Source organism: Hibiscus syriacus, unplaced genomic scaffold, assembly GCF_006381635.1.
Source record: "Hibiscus syriacus cultivar Baekdansim isolate YM2019G1 unplaced genomic scaffold, ASM638163v2 tig00110578_pilon, whole genome shotgun sequence".
NCBI classification, from domain to species: Eukaryota; Viridiplantae; Streptophyta; class Magnoliopsida; order Malvales; family Malvaceae; genus Hibiscus; species Hibiscus syriacus.
The window spans coordinates 1009551-1026407 of NW_024062789.1; the positions used below are offsets into that span (position 1 = coordinate 1009551).

A 16857-nucleotide genomic window follows, 5' to 3' on the forward strand; every position below is an offset into this window, starting at 1 on the left:
CAAATACTCAGATATTTTCGAATTCAGATATTATACTCCAATTTATGTTTTAGCATCAACATGTAGTAATAGAATTTAGGCCATTACCCTATTACCAGAAAAGAAAAATCTGTAATATTTATTTATAATAATTTAATTAGTTTTTATACAAATGAATTAACTACATAGACGTCTTTAACAGTCATAAAAGATGAAAGTTGAATAAATCCAACTACAATGTTGCAGAACCTTAACAATATCATGCAAGAAGGCATATATTGGAACGTTAAGCTCTTTTAAGCGCTTCTCAAATGATCCAATCGCGTTTGTAACTGCATAATTCCGTCAACCTTCTGCGAAAGAATAGCATCCAATGTAGATATATAATTTTCCAGCTTGTTCCCAGGTCGGTTTGCATCAACAAGAAGGTCCATCTCCTGTGAATGATACAATGTTAATTGAATAAACCTTCACAAGATCTGTTCAGAACAGTCAGGTGAAAAAGAATAACTTCAAAATGAAATGGTCAAATTGATTACCTCTTTGACAATGTTCATGGTCTCCTCTACCTGTTTTCTATGAGCATTTACAAGATCCTCCTCTTCCCGAGTAAAAGAAACACTAAGGATTTAACGTACCAACCATTACCTTTATATGCCTCTAACAATATCATTCTTATTGCAAAAATTACCTGCATGAGGGTATTCAAATCATCTTCTAATATTGGTTGCTTAAAATCAGATTTCGATGGTTCCTTCCGTTTAGTCTGGCCAATTGGCTTCCGTAACTTGTCCTCGGAAATATAGAAACTGTATTCATCTGGCTTCACATTTTTCGTCCATTTCATTTTTCTCCTGCTCCTATAAATCTTCCGATGCATCAAAATCATCTCTTTCATTTTGGTCAGGCCATGTATCTTCTGATGCATCAAAATCATCCTCAAAGGATGATGCAGTTGGTAAAACCGAAGATAAGGGCTGAGCAGTTGATTTTTTTCAGGCTTAAGGTTGAAGATTCCACATCTTTCTTAGCATTCGCCCCTTTTGAAAGGCTCTTCACTCTGGATGGAGCTCCAAAGTCTAAGGAGGTTAAACGACGGCGTTCTGGTGAAAGTTCTCTATTATTCATGTAATCCCACATCGCTCGTTTTATAAGGTAAAAAACAAGTTATAATAAAGCTTGCAGCGCCCTTACGTTGTGTTCGTAGAAAGGAGAGATGGTTGGCATCTCCCCTGACAGGGACGGGAACGGCCTACGGGCTTTCCTGTTAACACATCCGGTTAAGGCTACCCACCTTCTAGGTGGATCTATAACCCAATTTTTTTTCTCCAAATTATTATGAAATTATTCCTTATAAGTAATCTTTGACAAATATGTGAAATAAAAAAACAAGTAAAGACAAAGGGCAGAACAACTTTAATAGTGATGTGATGCTGAAATGGAAACAAATTTCATCTGCATATCAACTCCAGGTGTATTTAGACTTCTAAACATCCTTGTACTTTCAAGTTTTTGATGTGATTATAAATCAGAGCTCTTCGAAGCGAAGAGATCTGCATGACTTGAAAAGATAAGATGATCCTGAAACTGAACTATTTGGCATATAATTTTGTTCCCAGTTTTGGTTGTTAAGACAAATTTACCACATATCCACTTACAATGGGATTATGATCCTACTCCAATATCAGATACTAAAAACTTTTATTTATTTTCTTTCAGCTATTGTTTCCATAATGCATCAATATATCCAACAGTGAAGCCCAATCTGGTCTATATCCAACTCTTAAAGCCTTTATATAGTGTGTCATTTGTGATGTTTGGGCTTATGGATTTTGATAATATTCAATAGTGAAATCATTATTCATCCGCCTTCTATTTTCTGTTGTTTATTTGTTAATATAGTTAGTCGTCTTCTTCACAGAGACTTAGCTAAGTAATTTCTATAGATTCGAACTGGTCAATCATTCTGCAATTGAAAGATCTCACTGTACCTTGTCTGCTTATCATTATCTGTAGTATCTGCTCTTCTTTCACTTCCAGCAAGATCTATAAATGAGCCTCATCCAGCACTACATCAAAAACAAATTCATGCTTCTTCAAGTACTCTGTAAGGTCAACCTGCAAAATATAAGGAATTGAATACGTCAAAATGGTAGGATGAGGACAATTTAAGACGAAAGATTGCGCGATTGAAGTGTGCCAAAACTCAAAAGCCAAGTGATAAATGAACACAACATAAAATGCTACACGGCTACACCCTCCATCCCACTCAAATGTCCCTTATTATTTTTTTTTCTTTTGTCAATTTTTTTCAACTTTAACTCATTATTATTTAAAATTTATTATTGATAAAAATATAAAAAAATATATTTTAAAAACCTTTAATCAAGTAGTTTTGAAATATATATTTTATAAAATTTAATTTTTAAAATATTCATAATTAAAGTTCAAAAATTTCAACTTTTAAAAAAATTAATAAAAGACAAATTTAATGAGATGGAATTAGCACCTCTTTTACACTGCTATTACATGGAATGACAACCATACAATGGGCAAAATAAGGAAAATATTGGTGGTGCCAAAATAATTTGGTAAAATAAAATATCTTCAAATTTATTTTGAGATCTATAATATTCACTACATTACTTTGGACATCATGTCCATATATTTTTTAATAGAACTTTGTTCATGACAAATTCTACTAAAAAGTATTTTTTATTAAAATTCAACATGCCCACGTGACGAGTTTTAAAGTATTATATTAAATGTTATGGATCTCAAAATAACTTTTCACCATCGGTATATTTAAAAAAAATTGGCACAAGCATTATTGCGTTAATTTTGCCTCGTATATTGCTCTAGCCAAAAAAGAAAAACAATATTTTTTGTAATAATTATTTTATGCTATAGGAAAATTTAAGGTTAATATGTGGTGGAGGTTTTAATTAAAAGAGAAAATAACCTCAGTGACCAAAAATGTCTTATAATATACGAATTTAACCAACTTTTTTGGATTTACCAAAATGACCAACAAATTCGCAACGCGAATTCCAATTTCGCAACCTAGTTTCCAATTTCGCAACGCGAATATGTAAATCGCATTGCGATTTTCCAAATTCGCGTTGCGATATTCCAAATTCGCAACGCGATAGTCAAATTCACAACTGAATTTCAAATTCGCAACGAGAATTTAATTTCGCAACAGGTTTTAGTTTCGCAACACAAATGTTTTGGGTATATAACAACGCAACAGCAACAACTCATAACCTAAATCCCTAAATCGCAACTCATTCCATCTTCATCTATCACTCTCTCCGGCGACATCCGTTCCTATATCCAACGACATCCTTCCCCATCTCTATTTTTTTTACATAATTTTATTTCTATATAATTTTTCAATGATTTCTCTCTCAAATTATCAACTTAATAAAGGTATATTTTTATCTAAGTTAGTGATGATATCTAGTTTATAGCTCGTTTGTTTAGTAAATTAATTTATAATTTTTAGAATGAAATCATCTAATGTTGATCATGTTTGGATAGATTTGTGTTTTGGAGGGTCATGGGAGAATGTTCATGGTGTTTTACAATATGTGCCCTTACCCATGAATCTTTAACTAAAACTGTCATTTAAAAAGTTAAATTATGAAACTCTAATGTTACGTGTTGCAAAGAAATTGAATTTAGAGCCTCTATGTGGATTTAGGCTATCTTATCTGAGAAAAGGTAAAGTTTATTTGTTAACCGACAATGAAGATGTTGAACGATTCATCGCTTACATTAGTGTTTCGCAAGAAGATGATGTTACATTGTATGTTGTTGAACCTAGAAGTAGTGAAGTTGGGTCAGTAGCGGGTAGTAATCAACTAAGTTCTTCAACCTAAAATTTAATGGTTCCACCACAATTTCATCACCAAGCAAATTTTGTTTCACCACATTTCCAATACCAAACACAATATCAAACACAATCTCAAAACCCACAACCTTTTCCTAATCCAAATCCCAATCAACTTTCAGCACCAAATTCGGATTTTCGTATTGACCAGTTAGACGATTATGAGCCAATAGAAAAAAATGTGAGTACTAGTCAGTATTCAAAATTTGATCTTGGTCAATACCCGGACTTTGATCTTGATCAATACTCGGATTTTGATGATGTGATGGAAGAAGAAATAGACCCTGTATGTAATGATTTTGATATTAGTTAAAATCCGAATTTTGATGATGAAACAGCCGCTGCCGAGGAAGATGTTGTTGATGATAATGAGGATGAAGTTACGACTGTGAATAAACATATTGAGCATCCATTATGTAATTCATATAACCCAGAAGAAGAAAAAGAAGAAGAAGAAGTCCCCGAAGAAAGGAAAAAGAAGAAAATGCCACGGGAGTATAACTGAAATATGCCAGAATTACATCAGATACCGAAAGAATAGTTGGTAAAGATATCAGTTGATTGTTACACAAAAGTTATTCGTATCAAGAAAGATGATTGTTTTTATACAAATGAAGACTTGAAGATAGCTTTGTATACGAAATATGTGGAAGATGGCTATCAACTAAGAGTTAACAAATCAAACAAAGATCGTTTCGAAACAAGGTGTATGATTGACAAAAACTGTACATGGCGTATGATTGCTAAGAGGATAAAAGATTGCGAAATATTTCAAGTTAAGACTTTTATTGATAAACATACATGTTCAAGAACCCAAGTTTTTCCTCACCATAGACAGACAAACAAAAAGGTGTTGGGTGGTTTTCTGGCTGAGTTAATGTTTTTGAATGGAAGGGTATATCGGGGACATGAAATTATGACTGACATGAATGCTCGGTTCAAGATTAGTATCTCATATTCTCAAGCTTGGAGAGTCAAATGTTATGCCTTGGAATTGTTGAGGGGGTCGCCAGAAGCATCGTTTGCCCAACTGCCGGCTTATTGTCACAATTTAAAGCTGAAAAATCCTGGGTCGGTAACTCATATCAAAACAGATAGAGATGGATGCTTTGAGTTGTTGTTTATCACCATTGGTGCTGCGGTTAGTAAATAATTATAATTTTGTTGACTCATTTTTGTTAGTTGCATGCATTTCACATTTAAATGATTATATTTCTTGTGTATATGATTTTGTAGATTCGTTCGTTTATTACTTGCATGCTTCCAGTTATTATAGTTGATGGAGCACATTTGAAAGGTCGATACCTTGGAGTAAACTTATTAGCAGTAGCCATGGATGCTAACAATGGGATACTGCCAATAGCTTATGGGGTTGGCAAATCTGAAACCTTTGATTCATGGACATGGTTTATGGGGCATCTTAGGGATTACATAGGTCCTATTAACAATCTGACATATATATCTGATAGGGCAAACTCAATTGACAACGCTGTTAGAAGGTGTTTCCCAGATATTTTTCATGGACTTTGTGGTGTTCATTTGTATAGAAATCTAAAATCAAGGTCTGTTGGTAAAAAAAATCACAAATGGACATACTAGAAGGTTGTAAAAGCTTATCGGGAAGTGGATTTTAATAAGCATATAAATTGTTTAAGATGTGTTTTGCCTCAATGTGCTCAAACACTAGAAGATGTCGGGTTTGAAAGATGGTCAAGAGTACATCAACTTGGAGCAAGATATGGTTTCATGACGTCTAATAGTGCAGAATCAATCAACGCTCTAAGTCGTCATTCCCGGAAATTACCCATTACTATGTTAATGGAGTTTTTTCGAGCCTCTATTCAACAGTGGTATTACAAGAAAATAAACCATGCAGGTATTATTTCTTTAAATTCGTAACTTATCATATATTTTACTAAGTATTATTTATTTAAATTTACAGGGACATTGGAACGTCGTGTTACACCATGGACTGAAAAAAATATAACAAAACGTGTTGTGAAGTCAACGTCCTGGAGAGTTGAACCATGTTCAAACACTTTGTTTGAAGTATTGGATAATAATTTAAATGGGCTTGTCGATCTAAATGCAAAGACGTGTAGTTGTAAAAAATGACAAACATCTGGTTATCCGTGTGGCCATGTTATAAAAGTTGCTCTTCATCTAAACCAAGATGATTCAAGCGCATACGCTATGGATTGCTACACTACAGAAGTATATCGACAGACTTATGCCGAGATTGTCTACTCATGTTCACATCCCTCTGAGTGGGACATATCAGATGACTTACAAACAGTTTTGCCACCAGTCATGGACAGCAGGCTATCTGGCCGATCAAAAAATCACGATCGTATACCGTCTAAGGGTGAAGAGAAGAGGATATCGACATGTAGTCGGTGCAAGGAGAGTGGTCATACAAGGTTGACCTGTGGATCACCAGTGCCATCACAATCATCTTTTCCTCTACCAAAAAATGGATCCTCATCAAAATCCAAAGCTCATATGGTGTCAAGCAAAAAGGAAATCAAAATCGCAATCAAAATCAAAATCCCAATCACAATCGGCTTCACCTTTTGGGACTTATTAACTTAGGTGATTTTAAAATGCAAACGTTGTATTATGTGTATTTTATGTGTGAATGCATACATTTTCAGTTAGACATTCATTAGTAACTTGAGTTTGAACATTGATATGATATGTTCAGTTGTTATCATGTTGGGATTTTCTCGTGTTTGATTGATTGGATAGTTGTTCTCTTGCTTCTTCAAGTGTCCTTAGCTTGTATTTATAGCTTCGAATGTGTTTGATGTTGTATATACCTTGATGTTGTATGTTGCGATCAACGCGAAAGTCAAATTCGCAACGCGAAATAAGCGTTGTGAATTTGACTATCGCGTAGCGAATTTGACTATCGCAATGCTTATTTCGCGTTGCGAATTTACCTTCAACAGGTCTTTTTTACCTTCAACATAATTCAGATTGAAAATTAAACAACAAATCAATTAAACATTGTTGTGGGTACATTATTTGAACATTGTTATGGGTACATTATTTGGAAAAATAATGTTCCAGACTTCGTTATAAATAACCCTTTTTCATCGGATTAATTTCATTTTTGTGGGTACATTATTTGAACATTGTTATGTATAAATTTGTTGGGTATGTATGTTTTGGTTTGATTATATTGTATGTATATTTTCATTCAGATGAGATGGGCTGTGTATAACAAAACAATTTATCTCTTCCATGTGAGTACTTTATTCCAACCATGTGACAAGTGTGACAACCCCCATCAACTCACAACTCAGCTTTGAACTCAATTAATATTGTCTTTTAGCTTGATGGTTCATAAAGCATGTTACTTGAACAGTATGAATCAATTATGCAATTTCCATGTTCAATTTAACACTACATTTCAAATTCATTTCATATGTAATTGGAGTTTGAATTTAAATTTCAATTTAAATTTCGACTCCACTATAAATATTAGCCCAAGCCAATATGCATGTTATCATTGATTATTCCTAATTTCCATTGTTTTTTTTTCAACTTTAAACGCGAGGGAAATCTCGACCATCCTATTTTTTGGTCAACTTTAAAGCGTCAAAACGTTTCGGGCGTATGATCTGGGTGGTATACGAGAAATGTAACAAATGGCAACTAAAATCATAAGTCTGAAATGCTTCTGAGTACCATCCAAATCATAAGTCCGAAATGCTTCCGATGCTCATCAAAATCCAAAGCTCATATGGTGCCAAGCAAAAGGAAATCCAAATCCAAATCTCATATGGTGCCAAGCAAAAGGAAATCAAAATCTACAACTTGAGTTTGAACATTGATATGATTTGTTCAGTTGTTATCATGTTGGGATTTTCTCGTTTTTGATTGCTTGGATAGTTATTCTCTTGCTTCTTCAAGTGTTCTTAGCTTGTAATTTATAGCTTGGAATGTGTTTGATGTTGTATATACTTTGATGTTGCATGTTGCGATCAACGCGAAAGTTAAATTCGCAACGTGAAAGTCAAATTCGTAAACCGAAAATCGCGTTGCGAATTTGACTTTCGCGTTGCGAATTTGTACCTTCAACATGTCTTTTTTGCCTTCAAACATAACGCAGATTGAATTTTTTAGAAACAACAAATCAACTTTTACAAATCAATTAAACAAGCAAAATAATAATTCTTATTTACAAATCAAATTAAACAAATCAACTTTTACAAATCAATTAATCAAAAAATAAATCTTATTTCCTCATTAATTGTAACAAATCAACTTTCAATGTAAAATTCAATTAAACAAAGAAAAAAAGTGTACCCAGACTGTTGTTTATGCACAATACATTTCACGCAGCTCACTTCAGGATTAACCTGCAGAAACCAAACATTTGCTCAAACAACACTTTTACACATCTAAAACTAATAAACAACAAATTATTGAATTCTAGGTACTTAACCAATTATTTTCAAACCAATTAAAGATTATATATATTAACAACACTTGCTCAAACTTACCAATTATTTATGTACAACTTTCAGCACGTGGATGCAGGTAGGCAGCGTCTCGAATATATCGATCTGGCCATAAAATGCCGAAAGCACAAGCCTACTGCAGCTCTATCTCTATCTGTAGGAGGTAGATATTGTATACTTCCTGTCGTCAAACGTTCCAAGCACAAGCATACGAGAGGACCACAATCCCCTCTGGCTCCCTGCGTTTGTTGTGGCGCAGTCTCGTCTCTGATCATTGTAATTTTGAACTTCTTTGGCTTCTTATTTCCAGATTTTGTCCAATAATCAATCGCATTCAAGAATTTAGCCAAATGATCGCTCCATCTCTTTGTAATAATATCTCTAAAATCAGACAATGGTATATAATTCAACATGCTGTCATATACCACTGTCTTCAGGGATAGGAGTTGAAGCTCAACGAGAAGCCAATGACGCTTTTCCAAAACAGTGATAAACACCTACAATCATAAATAATTGCGCACATCAAATAAAATTTATGAAAACCTTTAAAATATTCAAAATATAAATACTAACCTTATCGACCTCCCACCGCGCAGGATAAAGTTTAGCTTTTCCATTAGCCAACTTATATGAAGCATCTCTCTGATCCTTCAAGTGAGCTGCGTGAAAAGACATCGGCATAATAGTCCATCGAATACCTCTTTTCTTCAATTTCCTTATTATTAGAAGACGTGACACCCATGCATCAATATGTTGTTTTATAAAAAAATAAATATATTAGTGAATTTATTAATAATTTAAAAAAATAATCAAAATACAATATAAGAAGAATATAATACTTACCCCCCTTCGAGGTAGCTATTATCTTCAACCCCTAATAAAATACCCCACCAAAACCGATCAAGAAACAAATGAATAGCATCGTCGATTTGGCATAGGTCAGAATAACACCCCTTGCTCCGCTCATGTAGATAAAAATCAACTGCGGTCTTAGCCCAAAGGATATTATCCGTAATTATGTCCGGTAGTGTTTCCATCTCCTGCTGAGGAATGGTACTGGCCGGTAACTCATACGAAAGCTAACATGCATCCATCATATCGGGCACGGGAGGTGGTTTATCAATATGTCAACATATGACACCAAATGAATCGGGCTCTTGAACGGCGGGCGGGACCACTTGAACGATAACAGTGGCCTCTTGAACGGTTGGAAGGGCTTCTTCGATGATGATAGGGGACTCTTGAACGATAGGAGGCACCTCTTGAATGATGATAGGTGCATCGGGCTTATTTTTACGGAGTCTTGGCACTAGTGGGGTGAACGGAGACGTAATGACACGTGTACGACGTCTGATGCATGAACCCCGTCGTGCAAGAAGAACCCGACGTAAAGCATCTACCTTAACGGGCAGTTGAAAATAAATTAATATATAAATCAGTAAATAAATAAATAAATAATACCGAAAAAAAGTTATTTGCATTTTTAGTATAGTATTAAAATAAATTTATCTCATTGCGTAGAGTATTAACCTCATTCTACAACAATGAAACAATCTCGCGTAGAGCGGCAACCTCATCACGTAAGGTAGATACCTCAACGCGTAGCGCACTATTGTCATCGCGTAAAAAATCCACCTCACCACGTAAAGATCCAACCTCGTCATGTACCATTATCTTCACGTAAAGTACCGACCTCATGACGCAAAGCACCGACCTCATCACGTAATTCCCCTAACTCATCCCGTGGAGGTGGAGAACAGAGAGATGGAGATAGACGGAGCCTCTTTGCCGGTCGCCTATCATGAGATGATGGTGGAGAAGAGGCTCGATGATGTGATGGAATAGGTGATGGTGGAGGTGGAGAAGAGGCTCGACCAGGTGATGGCTCCGGGTGTCGAGCTATAGAATCGGCCCGATGAGGTGATGGCTTTCGAAGTGGGGGTGCTCATCATCCGTCCCATCAAAAAACCGCTTACTAGCTTGCAACCATTCAGTGGCAAGCTCAGCATCTGAGGGTGTCAGCCTCTGTAATGGGTAGTTGGCCTCCTAACAATATAAAAGCTCAAACAAAGTTAAAAGTGTACAAGTAATAACTTGTTTATATATGATAGTATTTGTGTGTCAACATAGCATCTCCACCTGGATGTTGTACTTTCAGCTATTGCCCGAAGCAAGTATCTTCAAACAATTTTCTTTGTAGAGGTGTAAGCGTCGACGCAATTTTAGTGGCTATGCTTAATTTATTCCTTAAGGTCAATTGAGCCGAAAAAAATTTCTACAAAAACAATAATCATACCAAGTTAGATATACCAAAAACTACAAATTATATACTACAAACAAACATGATATTAAACAGTGAAAACAAAGCCAAATATGTTTCAAACTAGCACGGTATTCACCCAAGTCATTATTTCATCATAGTTCACAAAATGCAACAGATAACAATCCAGAAGTAAGCATTTATATAAACATTTAAAAAAAGATAACATATAGGTTTAGTGCAGGTTCAAGAACAACATAAAGAGTAGTAGTTTATTCTTCAAACTTAAATTAGCAACACTGTGAAGTTAGTATTTGTCTTTTTTTTTGTTGAAGTAATACAATTAATTCAAGTTTCAATTTGGTGAATAAAAGAAGTTTCTGAAACTTAAATTCGCAACGCGAAAATGAAAATCGCAACGCGATTTTAGTTTCGCGTTGCGATTTTTGCGTTACGAATTTGGTGTTGTAATTTAGGGTTTCTTCAACAAAAAGACAAAATAAAGACAAATACTAACTTCACAGGGTTAAAGACTAAACAGTTTAGCAGTATTGGCAGCAACCGAATGAATTTAGCAATCTCAGTGAAATGGTTAATCTAATAATAATACAAAAATTTCAAAATAAAAATAAGAGATTAAAAAAACTAACCCTCGGTGGTTGATTTTCTATTTCTGACCGTGAATGGTTGTGAGGGTTGATCTGAGAGATGGAGATAGACGGATTTCGTCAGAAATGGGGACGGATTTCATCGGAGATGGGGACGGATGTCGCCGTAGAGAGTGAGAGATGGAGATGAGACTGAGTTGTGCTTTAGGGTTTTAGGTTAGAGATGATTTGCGATAATAATGTTTACATTTGTGTTGCGAAATTAATATTGTGTTTCGCATAAAAACATTTGACTTTTGCGTTACAAATTTGACTTTCGCATTACGAATTTGGAAAATCGCAACGCGAATTTGGAAAATCGCAATACGATTTACATATTCGCGTTACGAAATTGGAAACTGGGTTGCGAAATTGGAATTCGCGTTGCGAATTTGTTGGTCATTTTGGCAAATCCAAAAAAAATTGGTTAAATTCGTATATTATAAGGCATTTTTTGTCACTGACTTTATTTTTCTCTAATTAAAATGTTATCTTATTTATTTTAAAAAGTTATATAATTTATAATAATTTTAGTTACAATTGAGAATGTTATATTGTGATAAATTTTAACTTAAAATGTTACTCTATCTACTATAAAAAATTGTATAATTTATAATAATTTTGATTACAATTTAAAATATTACATGAGATTTTTAATCGTAATATTTTATTGCAACTATTTGAGCGTAATATTTTATCTTTTAATTAAAAATATTTTTTAATTTACTTTACAGAATTACGCATTTGATAAGTTTTTCAGCGGCTAACTGTGAATACTGAATAAGTTGTTTTGTCTGATCGTGGAGCCAGAACTGCAGAAGAAGCTTCTATAAATTTCCTTCACCACCGACTAAATCTAAAGTAACACCTATGAATCTTCATCGACACAGCTCGATCTGGTCAAATACAAACAGCGCATCCCCTCTTTTGTTTCCTATCAGATTCCAACCCTTCAATCAGGCTACGGAGCTCCAACTCAAAAGGAAACCCAAATACATTTCAGCATCCATTACTTCCATTGATGCATATCCACAAGCATTTGGCAGCCATGGAGGAAGACGGAGCCGTAACACTCTACAACAAGACGGCCATCACCGACTCCAAGAAAACCTCATTCTCTATCAAAGTGGGTCTTGCACAAATGCTTCTTGGCGGCGCCATTGTCGAAGTCTCAATTCTCAACCAAGCCAAACTTGCCGAAGAAGCCGGCGCCTGTTGTTTAGTCATAACCGAACCCAACCGCCAAGGCATCTCGCGCATGCCCGATCCTTCTATCATCAAACAAATAAAACGAGCCGTCTCAATCCCTGTCATGGCTCGTTCCCGCGTCGGTCACTTCGTCGAAGCCTGGATTCTTGAACGAGTAGGAGTGGATTACATTGACGAGAGCGAGGTTTTAGCTATAGCCGATGAAGATAATTTCATTAATAAGCATAAATTTAGATGCCCTTTCATTTGCGGCTGCAGGAACCTCGGGGAAGCGTTAAGGAGAGTGAGGGAAGGAGCTGCCATGATTAGAACGCAGGGGGGCTTGTTAGGGACTGGGAACATTGCTGAAACGGTTAAAAACGTGAGGTCCGTGATGGGTGAAATCAGGATTTTGAATAACATGGATGAAGATGAAGTTTTCGCGTTTTCGAAGAAAGTTACTTCCCCTTATGATTTGGTTGCTCAAACCAAGCAAATGGGAAGACTACCAGTGGTACATTTTGCTGCTGGTGGAATTGTAACCCCGGCAGATGCAGCATTGATGATGCAGTTGGGGTGTGATGGTGTCATTGTGGGATCAGAACTGTTCAATAACTGCTCGGATCCGTTTAAGTGTGTTCGGGGTATTGTGAAAGCAGTTAGGCATTATAATGATCCTCATGTGTTGGTGGAGAACAGTTATGGATTGGAGGAGGAAATGGCAGGCCTTAATGTCAGTGAGGAAAGGATGGAACCCTTTGGAGAAGGAGCTTGATCAAGTTATGGATCTTTTTTCTTTTGTTTTTAGATTCATTTGACTGTTTCTTTGTTTCCCTTGCGGCTGCAGGCTGCTGTTCTTTTTCTTTTGCTAAGATTGTGACTTAGATATGCTATATTTTTCATGTTGAAGTCTTTGAGGACATAATTCCAGAATAAGTTGGTTTCATCAACATGAAAAATTGTTAACGTAATTACTTTCCTCACTACTTAATTGTTGATTGAGATTGATGCGCGTTTCGGTGATAACATATGCAACGTATAGTTTTGTTCTATGTCGGATTCGAGTACATGTCCGAGTCCGACGTGGAGGGTGATACATTCATACCCATGTCTCTGTCGGATATGGATATGTATACTTTATGTATTCAAATAAATGCATCCGATGGAGCTGCTGCACTTACGGAATGTGATTTTAAGTCATTGCTATTCACATTTATGATTGTATTCATACTATCAGAATTTTGTAAAAGGAAAAATTATGTTTGATTTGCACAAGCATCATGCTGGGAACAGCTGATTTTAGACGATGTCGATCTGAATAAATAAGATCATGTGGACTTGCTTTTCTTGCTTCAGTTTGTACTAGTAAAATACCAGATCCAAGGGTTCTCATTTCTCAACCCAACGCATTACACTAGGCCCACTTAAATGCTTCTTGGATGTATGTATCGAGTGGGATTTAGGGTATGTTTGATACACTATAATTGATTTTATCAAACAATCCATTAATCACTTCATAAAAGTTTATATGCAAAACAATCCATTTCCCAAGGGAATAAAAGTATTTTTCACAAAGTTGGGGACTAAACAACATTAAAATTTGCATACATGAGTATGATACTTTCACTTTAAGTAGTGATACTCTCCCTGTATGAAAATAACGAAATTTGATTTACTCACCAAAACATAAACATAGTATATCAGCTAACATTGATTAATCACTTTCATTATAACAATTATCATCATCATGCAATTCATAAGAGCACATCATATGGAAGCAAGGTCATTCAAACATACTCACAGCATCATGTTTTTCGTATAAAATTTCATAATCAAGATTAACCCATATCCTTCCTATAAATATGTCTCACATGCATTCACCTTATAACACGAAAGCGAATAATAATTTTCACGCATGTAACTCTATATGTTATCATAAATGGACTTTTACCCATCACTTAGAGTTGAAATAAACTTTTATGGTAAGAGGTAAATGGACTAAGCCTCAAAAGGAGCATCTTTATATCCATTATTTTATAAAATTTACTAAATTTAATTTAATGTATGAAGGGAAAAAGAAAATATAAAAAAATTTAGATATCAACTTTTTACAAAAATATATATATATATATATTAAAATTTGGATCCCTCTTTTTTTTAATTTTCATATTAATTTATTTGATATTATTCTTAAAATTTGGATGCCAATTTTTTACAAAAAAATAGTATTTACTAAATTTTTATTCTTAAAATTACATTTAGCTCATGTTAAATTCTTCCCACCTTTATCAAATACCATTTGTCCTTGTGTTTGGTATTAGAATTTGTTTCAGTCTTAAATGTTTTTATGTAGTCTCTCAACACATATCATTTCATGTGTTTGTAACATTTAATATTTGAAAATTAATATTTGTTTAAATCAAACAATTTGCTGCCTCAACTTTATTAAAGACTTTTAGTTATAATTGAGTAAGATCAATTAAAGCTGATCAAGTTGAGTCAACTCAAATTTGAGATATAAGTTTTAAGAGTCGAAGCCCACTTCATCAGGCTTGTTTACTTAGTAAACAATAAACTCGATACTCGTGTTTGAAGAGTTACAAGAATAAAGTATTAAAAATAATTAAATTTGACTAATTCGATAGCTCATATTGTATAAGTCTAAACTCTTAAAAAATCAAACTGGACTCGGCTTCAAAATATAGTCAGTAAAACTCCTTATTGCATTGAGAAATAAGAAATAAAAACAACTATACTCAATAATCGATATTCTCCAGGAATTTAAACAATGTGTTTTGCCCATTGTTTAGTAGGGTAGTTGGTAATCCCAGAATCAGGAAGTTAAAAACAAGCAACTGGACATGAATGTGAAGTTAAATCCAATATTTTATATTGATGAAATCGAAAAAGTTCACTGGCAACAGAACATATACATAAAACATCGAGGCCCTTGTCACTCGGCTTTTCTACTATTAAACCAGGAGCTTGGGTTTCTCAGTCGTTGCATCAGCCATTTTTAACAGTTTTGACTCCAAGAAAAAGGTAGGTATGAACATCAACTGAGGATTGGCAACTAACAAGATTTTCAAAGAATCGATCAGTTGTTCATCAACCACTCATATTTTCCATTAATTTCTCTTCGATCAACCAGCCTTACCCAATTTGTTAGTTTTTAATCATACTTCCAATATCTTTTTCATTTTGCCAGAAGAAATATGGTAATACACTCTCTTTCTCTCTAACAAGTGTGTTTACACCTGCCATTGAAAGAAGCATTTCTGCTGATAATCTTATATTTTGTTGCAGTCTCTGATGCCATTGATGGTACGGTCGGTAGCAAGGCTAGTAACGACGCTGGTAGTTGCGCCAGCAGCATCGATGACAACGTTGCTTTATTACAGCGATCTTCTCCCGCGAAACCTCAACTTAGAAAGATTGGTTAGACGGGACTTGATGGAACCAGAAAACTACTTGTTTCATTTTCTCATTAGCCTGTTGAGATGTTTTTGGTAGTAATTACCAATATCTGTGATGATCAATATCCATGGTTTACCTGTTAGTTGATGTTCTTAATATTTATGTGCACGGCCGTGGTTGATTGTAACAATGCTTTTTTGGCCCCCATTTTTCTTTTTCAGAACGGGCTCGGATAATTTTGCTGGAAAGGAAGTATCCATTGATGGAACTTTGAGCTTGATATTGCACAAGAGAACTCCTAGATTAACGAGTAGAATTAGGACTTGAAACTCATATTGTCATTTGTATAATAAGGGTTTTGGTTGCAGGAAAGAATAAAGATGACTGCTGATTAATGAAATTCCAATGGCAGATCCCTTCCCCTTTTTTTTCAAGGGTTCTGTGTGTTTATTGAAGGGTTACCTTTTTCCCAACAAGTTTCGGTATTGTCTAATCAGAGTTTCTGGGAGTGAACTGTGCATGAAGGCTAAGAAAATGACCCTTCACATATATGTTAGACAATCATTTAATTTTGGATACGATGACACTAACATGATATTGATGCGGGAAAAATAGAAAAATGATAAATTATTGCCACCAGTGAAGTGACAGGAAATTTGTATCAAATCTTGTTTAACGTCAATTTCGCATTCCTCCCTTGTATCTTTATCTCCTTTCTTCTATATACAAGTATCATCAGCGACTATGCTTCGTCCCCGGGGTCATTTGTCCCCCCACCCACCACCACCACCACCAATTTTCTATTATTAGAAAAATTTTATGAGTAAATTTTAAATTTATTTTGATTTTATCTTTTTATTTTTTACAATGATTATACTTTATCTCTTCATTATTTATGATCAATTATATTGTACCTATTGAGTCGGCATCCGGACTCTATCTATAGGTATCATATATTGAAATTTTTTTGGAATATTATAATAGGAGATATCATCGTATTAC

General features: G+C 34.7%; 1 protein-coding gene and 1 non-coding gene across 2 annotated transcripts; both read left to right on the top strand.

Moving 5' to 3' along the window:
- The first annotated feature begins 1176 nt into the window (after window positions 1-1176).
- Window positions 1177-1304, top strand: LOC120133358. The gene has a single exon (XR_005517090.1). It is a non-coding gene; the product is annotated as a U6atac minor spliceosomal RNA (small nuclear RNA).
- A 10741-nt stretch (window positions 1305-12045) lies between these two features.
- On the top strand, window positions 12046-13424 carry LOC120133340 (pyridoxal 5'-phosphate synthase-like subunit PDX1.2). The gene has a single exon (XM_039149947.1). The coding sequence runs from the start codon at window positions 12272-12274 to the stop codon at window positions 13211-13213; it is 942 nt and encodes a 313-aa protein (XP_039005878.1). The 5' UTR covers window positions 12046-12271; the 3' UTR covers window positions 13214-13424.
- The last annotated feature ends 3433 nt before the right edge of the window (window positions 13425-16857 follow it).

Bases quoted from the DNA above. Each gene is read 5' to 3' on its own strand.
- LOC120133340 (XM_039149947.1), top strand. From the start codon at position 12,272: ATGCATATCCACAAGCATTTGGCAGCCATGGAGGAAGACGGAGCCGTA.